The following is a 26205-nucleotide window of genomic DNA, read 5'->3' as shown; positions in this document are numbered from 1 at the left end:
ATCACAAAAGACATGGTTTTATGTTTACATAGTGTTCTCCCACCATAGCGTGATGCATAAAAAGACAGTATAAGTCATTATAATCAGTAATTATGTCACCAATGAAATAAAACCATACCAATCTGATATGGGTCAGATTCGGGCTCGAATAGATAATGTAATTACGACATTATCACCTGTCATTTTTGCTTTGGGAGCTGATGTTACAAATATGTTAAGGGGCATGCGCATGCTTAAGGTATTTGGGCCAATCACGAATTAAAAGGTGATTACTATTAAACCGATATATAACACATTAAACGGCCCTATATTACATCTCAACATTTCTTCAGGATAAAAGGAAAACTTATTCTTGAAATAAGAGCAGAACAGCAAATGTTCTTTTTTCTCCTCACATGGAAGGAAAAACACATCAAAACCGGTGCAATCACACAAAAGAACAGTGACTGATTTCAGCCATTTATGCGCTCACATGAACGACAGAGCTCTCTCCATCAAAGCAGCAAGCAAACTTCTCTCTCAGACTTCACACTGGAGTGTGAGTGCTGCTAAATGCTTTAGCGCAGAGTTATAGAAGGATACAGGGGGCCAGTAGGCTAGAAGAGAGAGAGAGAAAGAGAGAGAGAGAGAGAAAGAGAGATAGAGAGAGTTGCGGCAAGAAACTCAATAAACAGGCATTTGAATTGCAGGCAAATGAGGCCCTAAACAAGGCTGAAATGGCTGGATTAGAAATTCAGATTGATAGGCCTGTCTGGAGCCACGCGGAGGGCCTCCCCTGGTGCACCCTTGGAAGTCCGTACTTTCTGTGGGAAGGCGATTTTTTTGAGAAGAGCCAATTTAGCAAAGTCCATACGTGAGCAAGCGGAGAAGAGATTTGCATCAGAGTGAGCACGCTGAGTGAGAAAGAATATCCATCGCAAATGAGAAGCGAAAATGTAAGCCTTCGTTCACCTTAAGTCACATTTGGTTTTGAGCATTCACATTCAAAAGTTTATTCTCAGAATGCCTCCCTATTCGAATGCACACAAACTAAAATGAATGTGGGATAGAATATATTGGTCTGAATTTTTATAGACCCTCGGCATATATAAAATCGATCACGGAATCTACTTCCATTTGGAAATGAGACTTGAAGGGCACTTTGGTGTGTGGGTGTGTGTGTGTGTGTGGGGGGGGGGTCTCATAGGTGATCAAAGAAAAATCTGACTCTGTAAAGAGAGTTTGTGCATTGTTCGATCAGCTGCACTATACAGTGTGAAAGAAACCTGTGGACCTTTAGGAAGTGTCATGAGTATGACGAGTATGAACTATGAGCCATTTTGAAGCAAAACTAGCTGGGAAAAATTAATTGGTGAAAAATTAAAACTATAATTAGTCCTTGAATTTATTCAGCATGCCACTAAGCAGCATGAATGGTCATTCCATCAAAGAGAGAGTGGGAGGAAAGAAAAACTCCCTGGTAAGTTGAGGCCAGAAGACAAACATGAAGCCGCCTTAATCAGTTCAACTTGGGGTGGTAATTTCAATGTGGCTCAATCAATAAAGCTGTCTCTGAACAGCAACCTCTCGTCAATAAAACACGACTGGTGTTGTGAGGAACTAATTTGCTGAAATCTAAATAACGAAGGCATTCTGAAATATTTTCCGACCTTGATGTGATAGCCGATCGAAATATAATTTGAATGCATTATGCTGATTAAAAAATTCAGTGTTTAATGTCAGTAAACAAAAAGGTCTACGAGATCAGACGCTAATTATTTATGGCTCTTGTGAAATTTACACCGGCGTATTTTAGATTAGTAATAGAAAATGAACTACACTACTGTGCAAAATTCTTAAGCATGTTAGTATTTTCATCCAAATTGTTTTAAGCCAGTTATTTATATATTTTGCTGTAGTATGTTAGAAGGAAATATCAGTTTGCATTTCCAAATATTCATTTTTGCCTTTAATTTTAATAATCCAGCGAGATTTTTGAGTGCACAAGAACCTGACAACAGCACAGAGAGATCTCATTTCACCATCAGAGTCCATCCATGATTACATGAAGAAACAGAAAAAAATTAGACAGACTAAATTCAGAAGAACAGTGACCATGTCTCCAAGATGCTTGAAGAAACCTTCCTGCAAAGCTACAGTAATGTGATAAGTTTTAGCCACTAAACAGGGTCCGAAATTAACACACGCTAAGCGTGAAATGCGGGTAGATGCTTGGGTCATGTTCTCAGAGAAACAGCATGCTAAGAAATGCAGGTGCTTCCTCTTGTCTTGTCACTCGCTCTGTTTGGCCCTCTTCTATCATCTCCCTCCTCTTGAACCAAACTTTGAAGACTTGAAGTCTCTCTCACTTTAAATAGAAAATCTCACCCTCCCCATGTCATTTCCAAACATACATTATAACTGGATAAAAAACTAGGCGATTTCATAAAGGTTTCCCTCAAAAAAGCCATTTTTATTCATTTTCATGAAACAAATTTTCCAATATTTCCAGGTTTTCATGACCTTAGGAACCCAATTATAATTTAATTTTGCTGACATGTGGAATAAATCCCTTGGGAAAGGCGTGGTCACATTAGCAAAACTGAAATTTTGCAGGCAACCAAGGTTCATTGTACATCATCAATAGTGTAATGATGCATGAAGCACTGCTTACTCAGAATTTACTTCCAAAATAAGCAGCCTATACTGGTACTAAACGTGGAGAATTTGCATGTTTAAAGTTTAACAAACTTAAATATATTAAATCGAATGTTTCGCATCAAGCAAATTGTCTTTGTTATTACTATTGAGATGACTGCATTTTGCCTGTGGAATTTCACTGTCCGAAGTTATAAGTAGCAGCATACTGGTTATATAAATAATACAGGCCAGTGTTACAGACGGACTCAAACTTGGAACTTGTCTTTAACTATTCATTAAATGAACCAGTTCATAAAAGTAATTTGTTAAGAAGTCATCCTAACGAAGTTCTGGATGACATTCTCTCCTCTTATCTTTCTCATTTCGTTCATCTCACCTACCTATCTTTGTGAATCAGTTGTTTAATTAAAATCATTAATCATTTCAGCTTAAACATCTTACAGCTTCTATTCAGACCAACAAATACATCATCAAACTTAATTAAATCGGTGGGGGGAAACAATTAAAAGGTAGGCATGTCCTTTATGCTAGTTGATGCAGACCTCAAATGAAAAGACAAAAGATTTGATTCAAGCAACACGGATGAATGAAATGTGCCAGGAGTGTCTGCAAAAAGACGGATTGAAGCCCTTGTCAGTGATGATGAATAGGAAGAAGGATCTCCAAAGAGAAGAAGATATGGTAGTGGAGAGGCCAGATCTCACTGAATGTCCAACCGGCGCAGTTTTATTGGCTCCGCTCTATGGAAGATGTCACAAAGCCAAGGCTCAAAACCTCTCCACTTGGCTCACGAAGTTACTCGCTATTGTGTGTCTGACAAAATAACAAATCTAAAGCCTTAAACCTGAAGGTCAGTTTTAATACAATATCTAAAACCAATTTCCAACTGTTTGTCAGTGCCATTTATCACCTTCATTTAAAACAATTATGTCCCCTACACAAACGCCTCGGCTCAGCAAGAGAAAGTAAGAGGGCATGGGTGTGTGGGTGTGCGCACTGGTTCTAGGTCCTGAGGGGGCATGTGAGGGTTGAGGGTGTGAGTCCTCAATCGAGAGAAGTGGGAATTACTTTGGCCAACTCGCGCAACAAGACAAAGTGTGAGGGTGAGACCGAGAGAGAAAAGGAAAAACCTGATAATAGATGCAAAAAAAAACGGCACACAAGTCAAAACAAAAGCTGCTAGCTCAAATCAGGAGTGAGAGATTGGCTGACCCCTAAGAGGAGGATGTGTGGGATCTGCATTCGCAAGCAGAAATAGGTTGCAAGGGGCAAGACAATGGAGAGAATGGAAAGAAATAACTGATAATCTGAAGAAAAAAGAAAAGCACAGGCAAACATATACTTTCCTGAAGCAAAGAAAAAGCTGCCTTGATGATTGGTTGTCAGTCAGAGAAATAAATGAAGCACTCTCATAAACAAATAAAAATAAAAGCATGCACAAATATTACTTTCTTCGGCTAAATTTTTTAAATGGCATAAATTGTAAAAAATCATACTAACTGTATGTGCACCCCAGGAAACATTATAAAACAATTAAAAATGCAGTTCATGACCACTTTAAATTAGCTTCATTTGAAAAAGTCTAAGAGGGGTGTAACGATACACGTATTTGTATTGAACCGTTCGGTACAAGACTTTAGGTTCTGTTTTCGGTACACATTTTTAAACCGTTTTTGGTACACATTTCGGTAAACATTTTTAAACCATTATTCCTGCTGACCAAAATTTCGGCATTTCAAATGTAGGCGTGTGGCAAGGACACTCATAATGTAAAAGACGCTGGCATGTCAAAGCATCACTACCATGTACTGTACAGCAAGATGATAACTGGGTAAAGGGTGTAAACGTACTGTATGAATGGAAAAGATTACCATCCATCCATGCCCTGTCCTCGTTTGGGTCATCCCATTCAATATTTAACCAGTCACAGTCATTGGAGCGCAATGAGGCCTGCTGAATCAGAACAGGTGTCTTTTAAAATCATTTAGCATTCTTCTGTATGGGAGGATGAACTACTGAACCGATAAAAAAGGAGAGAAGTAAAAATCAATATCCCTCACAATGGCACATACAGGTAATAGAAGCATCACTCACTCGTCCAGTCCAACGCCTTGCCTGAGTAGAAGAGGAAGTATGAGTATGAATTACACCCCCTAAATACTCTCAGTGTTCATCCCCCAAACACACAATCCCTCATCTCTCATCCCTCTTTTTTCCGTGGTGAGGAGGAGAGCAAGAATATCAATACAAATCAAACATCAGCCAAGCAAAGGATGGCCAGCCTCACCCACACAATCACAAAACCCATCAAGCTCATCATTACCAACCGCACACACTTACAGTAAACAGACACACACAGCTGTTAATTTCAACCCAGTGACAACTCAACAGAATGTCTATTTGCAATTTAAATGAAACTAAGAACTGTCTCAACTCTACAAGTAAAACAGCAAACAGGACAGCGCATAAAACAAAGAGCATTTACCAACATGTCACAAGCATTCAGCTTAAATCACTATGATCGATGTTTAATCCATTGATAAAAGGAATCCTAGATATCAAGCTGCAGGAAACAAAATAGAATTTATTTATTTATTAAAATTATCATGATGTGTGATGTTTATTTTTTCCTTCAAGTCTGAGTGGATTCCCAAGAGTACATCTCATTCTATTGACATCGTACATCAGCTCGTACATTTGGGCACAGGTTAAACGCTCAATTTGACTTGAACGCTCGAACATTCCCTTCACATCAAACTATTTGTTTGTTTTGTTTATAATGTAAGCTAGCTGATCAAATCTGAAAGAAAGGAAAAAAAATACACTCAACTAAAGGATTATTATGAACACCAGTTCAATTTCTCATTAAGGGTTGTATCAGCGATTTTAGGACCAAACAAAAATTATCACATTCATCTAATCTTTCCTAACGATATGCTAGCTGCCCACCCCATAAGCAGGTTGTCAAAAAACGCATCTCTGTAGGCAGCCTAGGCTCTGAGATCTACACAGATCAGTGGTTCTAACCAGGGCTATCGCGGTTATGGAATTTCCCTTGCGGTAATGTTGAGTGGCTCAATAGCCCAATATTTATTTCATTTGTATGTATTTGTTGCTATATAAATAAAGTTTACGATGTGAGCAGCATGGACAAAAACGAGGACATTTTCAGTAACCAATGTAACCGAAACTAAACAGCGTCTACATGCGCATTAAAAGGCATTCACTCAGCGCGAACATTGTTACGACAACGGACTTTGAGTGATTCATTAAACCATTCATTCAAGGAACACGTTCTAAAAAGCTGATTCATAAAAAGATAGATGTAATGAAACAAGGTGTTCATTATTTTTAACTGAGTTCCTCTTTTCAAGGCTCAGCAGCAATGCATCGCATAGTTTAATATGAAAAACGGTGGAGTATCCCTTTAACACCATTGTCATTGGCCAATGCCAATATGGTCACCAATCTATTGTGCATACCTCGTCCAAAATAACAAGAAACATCAATGCATCTTAGAATGGACTGGAGTGGTTTTCTCAGCCTCTAAGGAAAAGAATAAAAGAAGGTGGTGACATGCATGGCAAAATAACTTCCAATGTGGGCCAATATCAGCCATGACTGCATGTGAACATCAACATCCAGACATTCCAACGGGGAATTGCAGAGAGGGACCTGTGGGGATCCTAGTTAAAATAAAATACCATATGTCCGTTTTCATTAGGGAATTGTCATGGCCTTCTCTCTGGCTTCTTATTTAAAAGCAGGGGAGATGGAAGATCACAGTAATGAGTCTACATGGATAAGTCATGTAAGAAGAATTACTCTTCCCTTCCTGATGTGAAATATTCTAGTCTTCAAAATGTCTTCTCAAAATGTAGTGTATTTCCATACTGTTGAGCATTTACAAATTAGCTTTTTAGCAATAAATCAACATTTACTATAGTCTCTGCTTCCTCACACTTATCTTGTTTTATTCATCAGACAACAGTGATCTATAAGAACAAAACACAGCAGGCTTTCATCAGCATAGCTGAATAAAACACCTTTGTGTCATACTCTAGTCAGACAATCCCAAAAATACAAATTAAAAAAAGATTGAATTGTTGGGAGAAGTTTTAACCTTGCGCAGGGACAAATGAAAAGGTGCCAGGTGTGAGTAATGTTCAGGCTAGGCTCCTCACGCAAGGTCGGCCATTTCTCTCCGATTGTGTATAATTCCACCTGCGACGTTAACAAACAGCTGCATGTGCCAGAGCGACGTTTGGGGTGTTAATAGAAATCATGACATTTCATAAATTATGCCAATAAACAATGCAGCACTGATGAAAACAGTTTAACACCGACTCTCCTGCTCGAACATGCTCTCGTCTTTCTCTCTCTTCTCTATTACAGATGAGGTTTATTTTTCCATCCATAGTCTTTGAAATTGGACACACTGCTTAGTGCAGTCTGTCAATTTAACTTTAACTGCCTGTAATAACTTTATCTGCACGGACACACTGGGCTCTCTATCCCACTTATCTATTGGATTTTTCTATTGGTTATCGGAATTAGGAAAATGTTTCAGATGAAAAGGACACTGAACAAAAATGAGTGTCCTAAAGCAACGCACTCATGGTGCTACTAGGGTCACGTTCTCAGATGAATTAGACCATGTCTTATGAGTCTGTGCTCAGAATAGAAAGCAAGTGATTCTGGTCCCCCAAGCATTCCATAGCTAATGAAAACAAAAAAAATTGCCTAGTCACTTATTTAAAATGTGTAGGCTAAAGTATTCTTATTTTTTTTTTTAAGATCAATAAAAAGTGCAGTCTTTGAAAATTACAAAAGCCACAATAAAGCAAAATAAAGTATAAAAAAATTATATATAAATGTTGCAAGTTTTCCCACTTAAAAAGCATGTAGAAGTCTGTCATTTTTATCATGGGTACTCTTCAACTGTGAGTGACAATCTAAAACAAAAATCCAAACAAATCACATTGTATGATTTTTAAGTAATTAATTTGCATAGTATTGCTTGACAAAAGTATTTGATACATCAGAAAAGCAGACCTTAATATTGGTAGAGAAATCTTTGTTTGCAATAACACAGTTTACGTTTCCTGTAGTTCTTGACCAGGTTTGCGAACACTGCAGCAGGGATTTTGGCAGGGTTGTCGCTGGACAATACAGACTTTCAGCTCCCTCCAAAGATTTTCTATTGGGTTCAGGTCTGGAGACTGGGTAGGCCATTCCAGGACTTTGAGATACTCCTTAGTTGCCCTGGCAGTGTGTTTCGGATCGTTTTTGTAGCCTACATACTCATACTTGAGCAGGGGGATCTTGCGTGCGCTGCAGGATTTTAATCCAATACGGCATAGTGTGCTACTAATGGTTTACTTTGAGACTATGGTCCCAGTGCTCTTCAGGTCATTCACCAGGTTCATGTATGTCCCTCGAGGTGAGATCTTGCATGGAGCCCCAGATCGAGGGAGATTGACAGTCATCTTGAACTTCCATTTTCTAATGATTGCGCCATCTGTTGTTGCCTTCTCGCCAAGCTGCTTGCCTATTGTCCTTTAGTCCATTCCAGCATTATGCAGGTCTACAATTGTATCTCCATTGTTATCCTTACACAGCTCTCTGGTCTTGGCCATTGTGGAGAGATAGGAGTCTGTTTGATTGAGTGTGTGGACAGGAGTCTTGTATACAGGTAACGGGTTCAAAAAGGTGCAGTTAATTCAGCATCTTCAAACTTTTAGCTTTAAAAACGGGAAGTAATCTTTGAAGGATGAACAAATAATGTTTTGGTCATCATAAATATAAAAATAACCTTTAAATATAACAATCTTTGAGTTTTTAACTGCTGTAAAAATATGTGTGGTGTACTTGAAAGCATTACTATTCCTGCCTATACACTTCCAACCATTGCCTCCAGCATTGCGTCTCTCTGTGTGAACTGCATTTAAAACTGTGTTGTAAAAATAGAGTAGTTTTAATGGTCGCAAAAAAAAGAAAAGCGTTTTCAAAAAACTATTTACAAATTGTTTATCATCTTCACCCTCCTGGAGAGGCCTCGCTGTCATGTTTGCAGTACAAATGCAGGCAAACAGCAGGAGAGCTTGTCGCAAAAGGCATCAAACAATTAAGAAGTAGGAGGGAAAACCTGGGGCGACGTGGCAATCGGTAATAGTAATACATATTAATAAATATGAAATCACATAGCGCTCCGCTGAGTTACACACCGTCGGGCAAATGTCAGAGGTCAGATGTGGTAGGTGGTCAGGTTGAATAGTTCAATGTGTGTGTTTGAGTATTCAGCAGGCTGCAATATCAAGCTGGCTTGTCAAGTTTGAGATGTAAGAAAGCTTTTACGAATGCCTTCCAGTGGAAAAAGTGTTTGTGCAACCTGAGCAGGTTTCAACAACAGACACAGCAGCAAAAATATCCTGCTAAATTATATGTCAGAGAGAAAGAGGAAAACTTTGATGCAAGTAAACTTGACTAACATTATATATTAAAATAAATGCTACAAAACTTTACGTGAGTACCTGACTGGGTTGCTGGTGAGTGACACTCTGAGGGAGTCCAGACAGGCAAACAGTCTTTCATCGGTGGCGCCACCTTTCAGCTCACTCAGAAACTCCTGAGGAGAAATTTGACTGCTGCTCCTCAAACTACCCTGTCAGAGAACAATGGAGAGAAAATACTATTAGATGGTCACAAACATTGCCAAACTGTAGATTTCTGTTTTTTTCCCAATTTAAGTAGACTGGAGCACTATGGTTTGAAAAAAATCACAATGAAACAAATTCCTTGATTCGTATGCTATGAAAAGAAAATATTTTTTTCTGACTTGGTCTGGAAATTAGATTTATTATAATTTGTAGGCTATTGAATATTGATCATCTTCTTCAAACTTCTTTTATTAGTTTGAAAGGCTTTTATTTTTTGGAGAAGCCAGCAAATAAACATGCCAAAAAGTGTGGCAGTCGCTTGCCAAATTTGAGATTAGGAGCTCCTAGAATTAACAAACAAAACTGCACAAGTTGTTCTGCCTATTCAATTACTGACTCAACAAAACGGCAATTACTACAATTAGTTGGCAAAACTTGTACTAAAACAATTAATATTGCACATTGCAAAATTAACATTAGTGAACATTCTTATTCTACAAATGAACAAATGTGGAAATAAAGAAAAAAAAGAAAATGAGTAGAAGGAGAAATAGTAGAAGTAGTAGTAGAAGGAAAAGGAGAAGAGGAAAGGGAGGAAAAGGAAAAGGAAAAGAAAGGAAAAAGGAAAGGAGAATAAGGAAGATAAGGAGGAAGAGGAGGAGGAATGACAACACAGGGGAAAAAAACAAGAAAAATGATGTAAACCTCCAGAGACAGCTCCCAATGTCATATAAATCCAGTGACACAAAGATCTAACAGAGACAATAATAATTTGTTTTCTTCTATTTTTGTCATTGTTTGAGGTTCTTGAAGACACTGCATGTTAATGAGGAAAATAATTATGTGTGACTTATCTTTAAGATTTTTTTTTTTTTCTCTGAACATGCATGCCTTTGCTTGCTTCCACATATTTAGACATTTTCCCAAGTAATCTTGCACACAGTGGGTGGGTTACATACTGGTATTGAATACTCATTTGCAAAGTTCTGGTTCAAGTGTCAGCAGTAGTGGTGCATGGTTAGATTCATTTAATTCATTTCACAATGAAAGTGATATTTCAAGCTCAAGGTCAATTACAAAGAAGCACTTTAGGATATTTCACATGCATTAAGGCTTATAGGAACAGAACAGAAGTCAAACTAGTAAAACCATGCAGCATCACACACATCACAAATGCATTCAAAAACAAGAGAAATGTAAATACTAGATTCAAAATAGATTATTATTGTCTAGGATTGCTCTTGAAGGTTTGTTTAGGTTAGTAAAGCAAATCAATATGAATGAAGTAGTTTAGGGGGAGGGGACTGCAACAGCAGGGTAAACCGTTACACATTTTACATCAAGTACAGTCAAGATTTAAATTTCCATCTTTCTTTAAGTGTGTTTTCGACTTGGTTTATTATCTGGTATGAACCAGAGTTCAATTGCGTTCACATAATCCAAACAAACCAAACTCAAACGTCGATCAAACCCAGGTGTACACCAAATGTGCTAGTGTGAAAGCACCCTTAGTTATTGAACTCTTCAGGGCTGCCATTTAGCCACACAGGACAATTACCGTAATTACCTATACATCCATACTACTCACAATTCAATTGGATGCAATACTTACATTTCAAATGTATTCGAAATGACCAGCAGAGTCTGGTTATTTACAGGAGACGTGTCGCCTCTAGTGCATGTTGGGTGGTGAGGTTTGTGTTCAGCTACTATTATGTTAGATCTCGGCTATCTTTCTGTCTCAATCTATCTCTATCTCTATATTGGCATAGTGAAAAAAATCTTTACATTGCTCAAGCATTCATAACACTATACAATACAAATAAGTAAATAATTATAAAAATAAATAAGTACATAAAAAAGTAGTTTTGTTTGTTTTTTATTTCTTTTTTAACATAAAAATAAACATTTCAATAAAAATGTTAAATATTCACATGGAAATAAACATTTCAATAAAAAAATTCTAATATTTACGCATTGTCTCTAGGCGTTCAGCATGTAGCTCTCTTACTCTCTCTCTCTCTCTGTGAGTGTGTGTGTGTGTGTGTGTGTGTGTGTTTTGTGCTTAATCTCTTGTACACTCTGTTTTATACATATATTATTTAATAATAATAATAATAATAATATTTTTATATTCTTGTAGCCAGGACACAAACATTGCCAGTGGGAGACGGACACGGTCAGCAGCAGCATGTCATTACACCACAGGATCAGCCCTCCTTACCCTACCCATGGTGCATTGGGCCTGTGGGCTGCTGCCCTGACTGTCCCCTCCGCAGGAGACGGAGGTCTTAATCATCACATACAAGAGATACAGCTGCTTCCAGTGAAAGACTCTCCGCCCATCCCTTGTTCTCTTTCTTTACTATCCTGTCATTCCTTTATGGTTTTCCCTTTATCACCATGGTGACTGCTTTTTGTAACTTGAGGGAAGCAAACATTGACTTTTTTGCTTCATTTCCACCCAATAGATAAATCTTCAACAAATGCCAGGCAAAATATCAACCCCACACAACATATTTGGGATTGTACAAGAGATTCTGGCTGTTTGTGTTTAGAAGAAAGAAAGAAAAAAAGAGAGACAAAAGAAAATCGTTATTTTTCAGGTTTTCGTTTATCTCTACAGAACCATCTTGTCTGGGCTACTTCACATAATGAGTTTCCTTAAAAACCTGGATTTTAAATGTGTTCTGCATAGTTCATCCCGTTACTCCCTTCCCGATAATATAAAATAATAAAACTAAAAATCTAGGGCTGGTTATCTATTCATATGTTCAAATTCGATTTGCTTTCAATTCACAAGCTCTCAATACGATTCGATTTCGATTCTCGATTTGATTTTCTATTTCGATTCCTAATTTGATTATTGATTCGACTATAATGAAAATAGATGTAATACAAATCTTATATTTATAAAAAAAGAACTGTGGACATAAAAAGAAAAGTGGACAGTATATAAAACTTTCTATTTTAGGTTCACTACACTAAAATTAAACGCACACAACGAATAGACAGGATTTTGATGCAAGATGCAGAATTGATGCTGAAAATTGGACAAGTCAGAACAGTCACACGCCTTGATCAAACAGGATCAGGTTATTTTATGTTTAAGATAGATAGATAAATAAATATCAATTATCATTTTTTAGATAATTTTTATTACATTGATCTCACCTAAATGTTTGTTTTTACAATGGGGTCATTTTTTTGTTAAGAGTTTATGCAACACATGGAAGCTTGATTTCAATCTTTGAATTAAATTGAAAAAAAAAGTAGCACAAATAAATACAATTGAATAAAGACACAAATAAAGAGACATAAAAACACATTTTTTTTGGGGGGGTAGTTCAGAAATACTACAGAAACTACAGATACTATTAATTCTGATTCCTTACAATTAATGCTATATTATGTTGTTCTGACAACAAAATTAATGACAGATACATATGGCTATGTTCACTTTAAGATCTAGGACACTGATCCCTTACTGTTTCAATATACTGTCTGTCACAAGCGTTTTATGCTTAAGACATAACCGACTGTCTTTACGAGGTTATTCACCAAGACCACCAAGAGTTTTGATATAATTTTGCGTTTTTTAACTGTTAAAGCGATAGTGGATTATATCGCTTTAACAGTTAAAGACACGAAAATTATGTTATGAAAAAGAACTTTTGTTACTTTTGCTTGCCTTGTGCAGAGAGAGAAGACGCTGCACCACAAGCGCTGAATATTGAAAAATCCATTTTCAGATTTTTCAATTAATCAAAAAATCTATTTTTTTTTTTTGCCCAGCCCTATATAAATCCAGTCCGTTCTCATCCCAAGGCGTTATATACTGATGCTTTTGCCAATACGTATACATCCAATGCAGAGGGCACCCTTTAGTGTCAATATGAGACGTAGATATATATGGGGCAGAAGCAAGGTTATAATCGTTAACGAAAACTAACGAAAAAACGAAAACTAGATGGGAAAAAACATTGTCGTTAACTGAAATAAAAATAAAAACGAGCCATTACAAAAAAACTATAACTAACTAAAACTGTAATGTGTGTTTGCAAAACTAACTAAAATAAAATAAAATTATAGAGCAAATGTCCTTAGTTTTCGTCTTTAACACTATTTAAAACACGCAGTGTATTCGTTGCATTTCATTTCCCTGTAACGCTCTCTCCCTCCGTCTCTCTCTCAAATGCACGCACACACACAGCCCCTCCCCTCCGTGCAATGCACACCGCGTCTCTATGAAAACGAGGGTTCGATCAATGTTAAAAGCAAGTTCGCGAAAGGTTGGTATCTCATGATGAACATTTACACAATCACACATTAAAAGGTGGTGTAAAAATATGTTTAATTCAATTCTGTAAGTGTGTTAATGTCAACCCGAGAAGCGATTGAGCCTTCGTTAGAAAGTTACTGACTTAGTTGCAATTTTGAGGTAAAATGCTGCTGGGCAGTGGGCATGGCCGTGGCTAACCAGTCCGGACCTCGGCCATTTTTTTTTTACATTCAAAAATGGAATGGCATGATTGAATGATTATGTGAATGATTAATTAGCCATGTTTAGACCACCTGTGTGTTTGCAATTCATGTTGCAGCGAGAAGCTAGCGCAGTGAAGGGGGCTTGAGAACGCATTGTGAATGAGGGCGCTAGTGTAGCCTCTGTGTTGCCAGATCCACCTAATCGAATGGTGCGGTAATCTTCTGGACCTGTTTTTCGGATTTTTTGTGACACTTTAGGAAGTTATTATAGTGGAAAGTTGCATGTTAGTGTTAGTGATATATTAATCTTATTTCCAAAACACAAGCTTTGAAGTAATTTCGAATTGTTATTATATTATTTGCTTGTTTTTCGTAGCAATATCTGGCAACATTTTACTGTCTGCGTTAATAAAAAAAGCTTATAGACAAACTGCAATTGCATAAGGCAACCACACCAAACGCAATGATCATTGTGATTATCTGTAAAAACAATAGCATAATACAGATCTGTATGTTACAGAATAAAATTTGCCAAAATAACCTTACTGGCCAGCTGGAAGACAGCTCATGCTTTGTTAACGTTTCACATAGTCATCATAAATGCAATAACTAAAGTAGTGTTTCTCAACTAGCAATCTATTCAACTAGCAATTTATTTAGACCTACTTTTATTCTGTTTCTTTGCACAAAACTCTCCAGAAAGTGCCATTTAATAGTTAATATAATATATATATATATATATATATATATATATATATGGTAAATTCCTTTAAAAAATCCCTTCATGTCCATGGGGAAATGTGGGTCCAAAAGCCTAACCATTATTATATTACTAATTATTTTGAGGTAATTATTAACCATTATTACCTCACTAGTTTTCAGACCCTGGTTGCAGCCTTGCTGCTTGGTTGTCGGTGTCAAAACTCTATAAGCTGTGATTCAAATATTAAATAATGTTACGTCATTATTTTACTCTTACACTGACTGTTTGCTGCTTCTGTCCAGATTAGTGTTGTATAGGGTAAATTTAGTATAAGGTGTGGAAATTGTAAAGCTGTGGGATTTTTTTATAGAAGATATCTAGATTGTTACGGTAAAGGATTTTCACATTGTAGGCTTCATTTTATGTACTGGTTTTAATGTTGAATAGATATTTCTAAAATTGTATGATGTTTTTGTTGAGTTATTGTTACACAATTCTTTTTCTGACCTTTTTCAACCTTGCCCCTGACAAATAACCCAAACTACAAAAAAAAGACTAAAACTAACACTAAAACTAATAAAAACTAAACTAAAACTAAGCATTTTCAAAAAATAGAAACTAAACTAAACTAGCAAACCCACTTTTAAAACTAATTAAAACTAAACTGAATTTGAAAACAAAAATTCAAAACGAAATAAAAATAAAAACTAATGAAAAATGCAAAACTATAATAACCTTGGGCAGAAGGCATCTCCTAGTGGTCTAACCCTAACCCTGCCTCAGACCTAAACCTACCCATAACCGAAGCGTGTTATATTGACACTAAAGGGTGCCATGTGCAATGCATGTATACGCGTTGGCAAAAGCATCAGCATGAGACGCCTTGGGATGAGAAAGCGTTGAAATATCTCATAGACGACAAAAGATAAGTGTCAGATAATTCAATGCTCATTCAGGATCAAGCCTGCTCTTTGAAACCTGCATTATCCAAACAAATCTTTACACATGAATATGGCTCGCAGCAACAATCAAACAAAGAAAGTTTCACATTAAGCAGCCAAGTCATGATCTCACAGCAGAAGCTACAATTGCCTGGTGGCGTCTTCTGTCAGGAATCACAGAAGCGAAGGTAAACATCCTAGAGCACGCCCTGGGTCACGGATCGACCTGTCTGCTTAGTGCTAAACCCTCCGAGCCTGACAACAGGCCAATTAGATCAACTCTGCACAGGTTATGACATTAATAAACCATGAAGCCAAGTTTCCTTAGGTAATTGTAGCTATCACTCCCCTTAAGGTACTGCGAACCTGATTCTTATTAGTTAGTGGTGTCATTTAGTGGAAAGTTTCATACAAAGTGGCTTACAGTAGACTAATTGAGGAGACAGTCCCAGTGTAACCAGGGTAAAGTGTCATGCTCAAGGGCAAAATAGTGATCGACGTAACATCAATTCTTAGATCCCTAGTGGGGCAGCAAACCAGCATCCTGTGTGCTAACAAGCTCAAATCTGAAAGTATTAAGCTTGCGCTTTCCTACTCTCAATCACATTTCATAGTCGTCTAGACCAGGGATTTTCAACCTTTAAGGGCGGGACACACCAAGCCGATAGTCGGCCGTCAGGCAATGGTGAGCTGTTTTTTTGGTCGGCTTAGGTTTTTTTCAGCGTTCCGCACCGCTGCTCTAAACTTGCAGCATTTCTCACAGCATGCATCAATGGCGGAGGAGCAAACCGACTATAATTTTACAAATACTATTTTTATTGTTCCATGTAATGTAAATTTAACCCCTTTAAACCCAAAGATCACTTGCGGACACAGATTATTGTTGTTCAACGTTTTAAAAAAAAATAGGAAAAAAAACTCTTAATTGTTCTGGACAAACTTACTATCATTAAAAGTTGTAAGACTTCAGCTTCGATATTTGACTAACGTTTATGATAAAACTTTGTTGCAGTGACAAAGTTGCTTATTTATTCACATAGCTGAACCACATTTATTAGGGCTTTTAGTCCAAAAGTGCTGATATCTGGAAATATTGATATTTTTATTTTTATTGATTCTCCACTGATTTACATCAATCTAATGAGCAAAAGTGGCTTCCAGTGCTGCTTGCCTGAGCTACCACTTCCAAGATCGCTGTTATGACTCAGAGGAAGATCATTCACTGCACATATGCCACTTATATTACATAAAAAAAATCCAAAGAAATGTTTCTACAAGTAACATGAAGCTATAAATGCATGATTAAGTTATTTAAAATCACATACAATCATTTACTGTTTGTTTGTTTGTTTGTTTTCCCTTAATAACAATAAAGGTTTGCATGAGATACTCTAAGCAGGTGCAGCAATTCTTATAAAAGGCTATAAATAACATTCCAACAACAAGTTATTGCAAACATTTGTTGATGGTTTCAAGTGTGTTAAGTAAAAGCATGATGATTAATCATATAGATTGTCTGATGTAGAGATGATAATTGTGGCTCAGGTGCGGTTATATTTCACTATGTATTTGGTCAAAAGAATTTCACTAATGTGCATAAGAAAAATGTTTTGATTTCTAGTAATACTATTTATAATAGGTGGATAAATTATTGGGATCAAAGCGATGTGGATGTGAAAGCCACAATGCCAAAATAAAGGCTAATAGCCTCTAAAAATAAATAATAATTATTATAATAATAAATGGACACCATTTGTGCTCGGGCCCTTATGATAAGAGTAATGAAGTTTCGGTCTCATTCTTGACAGAGGTGTGAAAGGATTATAATTATAGGTCGAATAATCGAAGTATCACCACACCATTATTGGACTGCAAGGGAGCGTACATGGGGAAATACATAAAAACAAAAATAATAATAATAAATATAAAAAAATATATGTGTATGTATATTAAGGAAGGAAGGAAGGAAGGAAGTAAGAAAGAAAGAAAGAAAGAAAGAAAGAAAGAAAGAAAGAAAGAAAGAAAGGAAGGAAGGAAGGAAGGAAGGAAGGAAGGAAGGAAGGAAGGAAGGAAGGAAGGAAGGAAGGAAGGAAGGAAGGAAGGAAGGAAGGAAGGAAGGAAGGAAGGAAGGAAGGAAGGAAGGAAGGAAGGAAGGAAGGAAGGAAGGAAGGAAGGAAGGAAGGAAGTTTAGAGAGGTATGTATTGGCTTGGCTTGCAGGAGATATTATATATTCAGAACAGTTAAATAGAAGATATTCATGTTCTGCCATTTGAACATGAATAGACTGAACTTGAAAACTTTGTTAGAGGATTTGTTTGTTCTAATAAAATGATTTTGGCAAGCTCAAGACATTCCCTGCTTTTCCTGTCTGCTCTGTCCTCTGCAATATTGTCTATAATTACATGCAAGGAGAAAAAACAGCGCATAAGCAAATGTCAGACATGCTTAGGGAATTGATCATCCATTTAAAGGACAGGTCACAAATGCCTCTAAAATGCCAGAGCCTCACCCATCCAATCAGGGTGGAGAGCAACTGAGGGCATAAAAAAGCATCATCAAAATGTCCCATCAACCTGTTCAACTTCCTGTGGTTCTTATAATTAACAGTGTGTTATGGTCAAATGTCACAATGGTGTTTCAAAGCCAAAAAAATATCTCTGAATTAATGGTACCTTATCTGCCACTGATCCACAGATGATGATGATGATGATAACATTTATTTTTGGGAGGGGAAAAAAACAGTTCTAAACTAAAGTACCAATTTCTAAGAAATGTAATTGTAGCTAACAAGCTAACAAACGCTGAGGAGATAGGAAGTAATGACAATGAAGAAGAAACTAAACATGATATGGAAGAGGATTTTGAAATTCTGCTGCTCGAATCTGATGTTCGTGGCTATCTTTACGAACCGCAGTATAGCTGAGGCTGATGGAGGAACAGGAGGCGGCTGCCTGTCGCGGTTGAGGAGCCCGGACTGGCTCGAGCTTGGCGGACTGCTGGTGCCTGTGCTCTTGCTGTGAGCTACGGAGACAGATAGAGTCCGTCTGCTGCAGAGAAATTCAACGAAGGCAATTTCTCCTGGTTGAAATCTCTGAATCAGACGAGCTCACGGATGTTTGTGTTGTGATGTGAACCATCCTAGTTTCTCCTGACTGAACATCCAGGTATCATGCAGTAATTCAACATATAGAAAGAAATACAAATGAGGAGAAATTCACTAATGAGTTTGCCAATGTAACGTTAAAGGGGTTTGTTGTTGTGGGAAGAAGCCAGGAACCGGCAAATATTTAAACATTTTAGTAGTAAAATGAACAAATACAAATGGCGTCAGAAACCTTTACAGGCTGACAAAACGCCTCCTGGTCTGGGCCCAGCACAATCTGCACTGGAGAGCAGCATATGTGCCTGGTCAACTGAATTTGGGACCAGACAAGACTCTCCAGAAACAATGTTCAAGGAAGAGAATGGTCTCTGCACGTTAATTCAAAATTTGGTGGCTTCAATATCTTGTGGAAAAGAGGTTTTCCCCTAGCGTAAGATATTACGTAGTACTCGTTCCCTCTTCTAGAGAGAACCGAGGCTACGTTAGTTACCCAGTACACTTTTCCACAACAAGGGAAATGTACAGTTCCCCAGAATGTGGTGAAAAGGGCCAGTCCTCAAGGATGTCAGTGTGTGCCTGAGTTCTTGCTGTGTGCTGCACATCTGATTTCACTGCACGAGTCCTAAGGGAGCTAATTTAATGTATCAGGTGTTGAGCTTTTTGTGGAGCAAATATCTGGGACATGCCCCCACCTACCTTACTGCCAAATTCTTTACCTGAAAAAAAACTATTCTAAACTGTCCTAAAAAAAAAATACAAAAATAAGATAAACTGTGTCTCTGGAAGTGTCAAGATCCCCAATAAATAAAAATTAAATAACTCAGTATCTCTCTCTATCCCTAAGAGCGGAAAATAAAACAAAATTTAGAGTGTGCGTGTGGCAGGCACGCACCAAGGCGGTCAAAGCCCCAGGAAACATGGCCGTCTGCCCAGGTCTTCTCCTGCATGTCGTTTCTGAGCAAGTTTTTCCCCTGGTTCACGTTATGATTCATAATGAGCCAAATCATCATTACCCATCGAACCCTGAGATGCATAAATCACACACGTACACACACTGAAAGCAGCCCAGCAAAATCCTTTAATGATTGTACTAATCTTACACCAGAGGAGCGCAGACTTGGCCTCTTCACAGTTTAACTCTGAAAGCATCATTCACGACTTTTCTCTATTTAACAAATATATTTTGAAGAATTTTCTGGATTTCTTTATATGGACAAAACATAAAAAGTAAAAAATATTTTTCTTGTGTTCAATAGAAGAAAGAATTACAACATATGGTTGAGTAAATACTGAATTTTTATTTGTAGGTAACCATCCCATTAGGGAAGAAGTCTAGGCCACATTTTATCTAAAGGTGTAGATGCTTTATTTCCTTCTACTGCCATGCAATTATACAAATCATTACAATGAAAAATGTCAAAGTAGTTTACGGACTCGATGAGATTTCACATCTTTGAGACCTTTAAGGGTTTTAAAGCTGCAATCTTGACTTTGATGACATTTATTTTGGACTAATTTCAAATTGACTTTCACGATTCCACCCTGAGCAAACTGGTTCAAGCCCCTGTCTCTGGCAGTACACAAGTTTCTACGATTTTAAAATCAAGTGCTTAGCCCAAGGCTTTTCTAGAAGGTACTAGCATATAATGTGGTTTTCTCTCTTTAAACCGCACCTCAGCACAAACTCAGAAAAATATATATCCAAAATCAAACCCTTTCATCTGTGAAGTTTAATATGTGTCTCTTTAAAAATAAACTTCCTTGGGTTATTCTGTGCAGTATTAGTCTCCCAGATGAATTGCTGAGGAATATGTTTGCCCTGAGCATCAGATGGCCTCTGGTAGTGGACAAGCCACTGGGGAGCACTTGAACACTGACTCCCAATTACAGACTGGGAATGGATGTCCACATACTGATATCAAAAGCAAAGGGCCACTTTGGTTGGAGAGAAAACAAGATCTAAGAGCTCTGAATAGAATGTGTAGACAAGGCCTTTAATGATTAAGGATTTCAGTGTGTTTTTGTACCGAGACACAATGTACTCCAGCCCCACTGTCCATTCCCCATTTCCATTCATACTTTCTCCTTCCCTCAGTCCAAATGATTCATCATATTTTCTGGTGCGAGTGGGAGCTCCGCACTGTCCAAACAGTATCTTACATTATTGAGATACAAACCATGCAGGAACTTCTCCATTTTGTGCCTTTAAAGGTGGCATTAAGCAAAGAGCGAAAAGAGGAGTGCCGATACAGCCCTCTTCATCAACACAAAGGCTAACCTTAATGCATAATGCAAATGAGCACGGCAGCAATGGCTTGGCTCTCCTTTCAGCGCTCTGATATAATTAAGAGCTCTGGGGCCTGACTATTTGGGCCCGAGAGAGGACTTTTTTTTTCCTCACTTCTTGTTCTTTTTCCTTCTCTCTTCATCCCACTTTCTAACGTCCTGAATGTGTGTATTAAATCACCATCTTGCAGAGATGCTTATGGTTGCCCCAACAGAGTTAGATAACTTTTATCATATCAAATGGGATAATTATTCTGTGCTCTATATTTAATTTGACACAATGACTCAGTCACATTAGTCTCCATTTCCATTTCCAAAACAGAAGTTGACACTGCGGACCTTCACATGTACGGACAGAAGACAGAAAAGAGACACTAAACAAGAACACAGAGTATCTGTAACAACACGCGAGAGTCATTTGCTTTTCATAAGTTAAACTGATGATATATGGCATGCCAAGAAAAATACAAAAAACAGATCAAGGCAATGAAATAATGAAATATTTTTTTTAAATATTTAAAGGGGTGCTTGATTGTGATTTCACTTTTTTCATTTTAAATAGTGTGTAATGTTGCTGTTGGTGCATGAATAGTATCTGCAAAGTTGCAGCACTGAAAGTTCAATGTAAGCAGAGATATCGTCTTTTAAAAATCAGAAAGTTTAATGCCTACAAAAAGTTTAATGATTCGAATGGGACTACAACAGGTTTTATACATAACTAACCCATACATTTGCATCAAACCTCCCTCTGGAATATGCAAAAAAAAAAAAAAAAAGGGCATGGCCATATTTCTGCGGCTCATCAAAAGTGTTATTTTCACCCAGAGGTCAGGTCAGGCTTCCCACTACACGGACGTTGTAGTTCGTCAACAATGGATACAATTTATGTTTGATTATGTTCCTGAAAATTACAATCGTAATTTAGCTCTCTGTGCTGCACATTTTACGAAAGACAGCTTCCAGGATCTCCACGAATTCAATGCTGGATTCAACAAGAAACTGTTATTAAAACATGAAGCACTTCCAACTATAAAACCAGAGGCAGCAGTTGTTGGGCCATTACCTGTAAGTAAGACTTAATAATTTTAAATGTATTTGAATGTATAATTTCAGACGTAATGTTTTAGTTTTATCAATTCAGAAACGTTTTGTAAGAGCTGTTTTTGGGGAGGTTCTGCTTGACTCTTTCTGGGTCTGATTCTGGCTCAAACTGATACGGCAGTATCGACACCATTTGCAATGACCGGAGCACTTTGGCCCGTAAAGGTAATAGGCTTGAAGTTTCCGGACAACGTGCACTACGCAGTTTAGCCAATTACAACACACCGGCCCAAACTAACCAATCTGAGCTCATTTCTGAGGGAGTGGTTTCATAGACTCAGGATGTAAGCCGGTCGTTCAAATGACAGAGAAAGCGGCTTACAATAAAGGTGAAATTTATGAAAAATAAGACTTTTAAAAAAAGAAAAACCACGACTACATGTTATATTACACCCCATAAACACAATCATTCAAAGAAAAAAAGCAGTAAACCACCCTAATCACTTTAAACTTCAACTTTTCAAGTTTCAAAAAGAACATTAAATATAATTGTGATTCAGCTCCTTTGACTTAAAAACAATACGACGCTGTCATCCAGCTGAGGTGATGGACCAGAGGGAACATTTTTTATTATGCGAGAGTCTGAACCCAGTGGAGACTTCAGTCAAAGTCTGCAATTGCATGGTGCCAAAAACCGAGACATTTTGACAAGATACAGCCCATAAAGCTCATCTCCCATTATGTCCACAAGCAACTCTATCAAAAGACAATTTTTCACAACACAAAGACAACAGTAGTGTACTTCACTTGCCTAGCAATATATCAAGGGTCCAGGCCACACAAATGGCCTCATATGAGGCCACCCTTAAAAATATTCTTGTTTGCCGTAACCCGACCGACCCTGTCAATTTAGGGCCGACCCAATTTTTTTTTTTTTTCCTTTTAGTCCGACCGACTTGCCGGTTGTAACCTGCGTTCAGACCGACCGATTTTTTTTTTTTTACTCTTCAAACGACTAATTCAAAATCAATAAAATAATATTAATTATATTTTAGTTAGTATTGTAAAAGTTGCTTGTGTCTACATAGCCAACAAACGTAGGCTACGTTCTTTCTTAAATAAAAACCCTTGGCGTCATATTCATTGGTTTAACGTTAAGCGTGTCACTATATGGCTTGTACGTTCGCTCGTTTCAGTGTTCCCGCTTGGTACCCGGTATTAAAAGGGCAACGGTGCTGAATATCAACCATTTCTATAATAAAAATATTAAACAATTTGTCTGTGATGCAATTTTGCTATTCGCAGTCCAGAAGAGAGAGCGATCTCTCACCCGGAGCCACAGCGCGCACAGCACGACAGCCCTGCTTAATGAGTGACAATGAGGACAAAACGTGGTTACACTTTAGATCTGGGATATTATTCGAATTGTATTTTAGATTTCCGCTTTCAAAGATTATAAAAAGAAGATATTTGAGATGAAACCATTACAGAAGCATTGTGTCTAGCGCAACTTCCTTCCCTTCACAGCGCTGCGCTGTCATTTCTTCCTAAAACCCAAACGTACCGTCAGAATCAGCATGATCGGTGATTGTTGTAAAATGCAGTCTGTACTGTTGCTAAACTGCGGACGCGTTCAATCATTAAAAGAGCTACTAAAAGCACAAAAGTCTGCGCAAGAGAAGTTGTTCACGACGCGCGACACGCGCTCCGAAATGCACTAAAACGAGACAAGAAAAGTAGCCTATCGCCTCATTTTGGGCTTCATGTGCGCATCTAAACCATCAAATATACATAAAATATAAAATGACCTGCTCTGAGATTCATTTAAACACAGTTTATGTCTTAATTGGATGTAAATTGGGAGAAAATGATGGTGCATCATCAGTCATCTATTACAGTAGAGTTCTGCATTTGGTCTTAAAGGGGCAGTAGTCTAATAAACGTGACGATTGAGCCAATGCGAATCAAACAACAAAAGGCAGATAAAAATCACTCACAGCTCTTGAATGAATAACTTAAACTTTAATAAGCATTAATCTAACTATGATAAACTATGTAGTGTCATTTTACATTTGATTACTAGCTAAATTAAATTTCTTTTCAGAGAGAGCGACAGACTTGACTGAAAAGCTAATTTTAGACCTTCCTGAAATTAAAGCACTGTGTATATAGGCTAATTTGTATCTTTGTTTAATTGTATTCTTTGTTTGACCATGTGTTTGTGCTTGTTTTTGCTGATCTCATGTATATATGCATAACAAATAGATATTTTATACATTTTGTGACATTTTGAGCCTAAAATGTAACTGGTCGTATTTTGCATTAACACCTAGCGGTGGATGCACAGTTTGAAGACCCAGTCAGTGACGTCACAATATGCATTTTTTTTTTTTAAATTCACGATCACCATCTCCAAAATTGTACCTTTTTTTTTTACACTGAATCTTGGAAAAAAAAATATAGACCTACCTACCGACCCTTTTTTTAAAAAAAATTGCTGTTACTGCAAACCAAAATATTTTTAAGGATGGCCTGACAGTTCACGCACACAGAATTTGCACTCATTTCAGTGCCATTCGTTCATTTTGCCATTTTTTCGTTCGTTCACTACCCCTTGTTTATTTAGTAAATAGCTTGGTTTATTTAATCATACTGTCAGTTACAATGAAAAATCAAATAATCAATTCAACAAATAAATTAATTATACAACCTATTCCCTTTAATTCAGTGTAGAAAACAAGTCTACAGATTCTTTAAAAAAAAGAGGGGGAAAAAAAAAAATCACATAAGACCAGAACTCTGGTCATCTACCAGATTCTGATCCACAACAAGAGTTTCTGCAGCTCACAGACAGCTGACACAGCATGTAGAATGAGGAGAGATGCATGGAGAAACATGACATGGCCTGCAGTCTATTGATGGGTTTGGGTGGGTTCGTATCAGCCCTGACTCAAAGCACACTATGGGAGAGAAGCTTGCCTCCATCCAAAGTTGATTAAACAGAGTTAAACACAGTGACAGCAGCAGAAAGCCTATAATGCACAAGGTGGAGACTGTGCATCCGTTTTCTGACTGAAGGAACTGCAAACATAGAGACACTCAGGCTGGGCTTGTTGTGCAGCTCTCCAGTGCCATCTAGGGGTTACAAAAAAGGTAAGAGAGAAATACTGCTGATGAGTAGGATATTAAAACTAAAAGGAGATGGTTAGCAGACCGTAGCAAAATGTTTACTACATCAGACACATTCACGTAAATGACATTCATATGTCAATATGTCGAGACTGACTTGAGTAGTTTTGGAAGTACTTTGTCAAAAAATCTCAAGGAAAATTTATTTAAAAAAAATTATGGAAACAGACATGTGGAAGTATTTTCATCTTTATCTTTCCTGGGTTTAATGGATCTATAGCAAGTGACAAGAGATTTATTTGGCTGATACAACAACAGGTTTAGGCCGGGCTGCAACAACAATAAATCGATAAAAATCGATTATTAAAATACTTGGCAAACGAAATTTATTATCGATTTGTTGCGTCACAAATTATATATACCATATGAGGTGGTAAATAAGGTGGTTTGTTTGTTTTTTTGCATTATTTTATATTGTATTTATATTTTATATACATTGTATTTATAATTAATATTAGCATAGAGATATTATTTTCTGTTATAATAATTTTATTGCTATTATTACCTATTATCCGACTGCGCGAGACTTGTCTTGTGTGCATTTGCTTGTCGAATAATGTCAAACATTTTGTTAAAAATTATTACATCTTTGACAAAAAAATAAAACAAAACACAAGTTTGAGAGTGTGTGCATCTGTGAGTGTGAGAGTTTGAAAGTGTGTGTGAATGTAGAGTAGAGAACAAGTTCTGACGTTCAGACAAATCCTGATAAGTTTTCTGATTTGTATTTTTCTTTATTTTTTTATTAATTATTTATTGTTCTGACAGCTCAGGTCCCTTTAAACAAAAATATACATCTTTTTGTGCACTTTATTTTTAAAAAGCCTAAATATTCGGTAGATGTAAAGCATACATGTGTATGTTTTGTGTGTTAGTCCATTTTTTGCACTGTTTTTTTTCACTGTCATTTTTGTTTTTGAATAAAGGGTTGAATAATATTTTTTGTTTTCCTCTTTTTTAACCGATTAATTGAAAAAACTATCGACAGATTAATCTATTAAAATAATCATTAGTTGCAGCCCTAAACACATTAAAATGGTTTAAATCACAGTCACAGGAGTCTAAGTTTATACTCATCTTTTTCAAGATGTCGATTTAGCCTGACTAGTATTCAAATAAAACTTTTCACAAGTATCCACTCTCACTGAATCCTGAAA

At 37.1% G+C, this 26205-nt stretch overlaps 1 protein-coding gene across 4 annotated transcripts in view; it reads right to left on the bottom strand.

Moving 5' to 3' along the window:
• diaph3 (diaphanous related formin 3) overlaps nucleotides 1-26205 on the bottom strand; it is a 317511-nt gene that overhangs the window by 232315 nt on the left and 58991 nt on the right. For all 4 annotated transcript variants that reach the window (XR_016148350.1, XM_089124819.1, XM_039673952.2 and 1 more), the window contains one exon: nucleotides 9174-9304. Coding sequence is in view for 3 of the 4 variants with exons in the window: in XM_089124819.1 (XP_088980945.1) it covers nucleotides 9174-9304 (131 nt within the window). In the remaining variant the exon portion in view is untranslated. The remainder of the gene's footprint in view (nucleotides 1-9173; nucleotides 9305-26205) is intronic.

Source organism: Pimephales promelas, chromosome 21, assembly GCF_988280905.1.
Source record: "Pimephales promelas chromosome 21, fPimPro1.hap1.1, whole genome shotgun sequence".
NCBI classification, from domain to species: Eukaryota; Metazoa; Chordata; class Actinopteri; order Cypriniformes; family Leuciscidae; genus Pimephales; species Pimephales promelas.
Note: the sequence above shows the minus strand (reverse complement) of the source record. Positions and strands in the feature narration are given on the sequence as shown.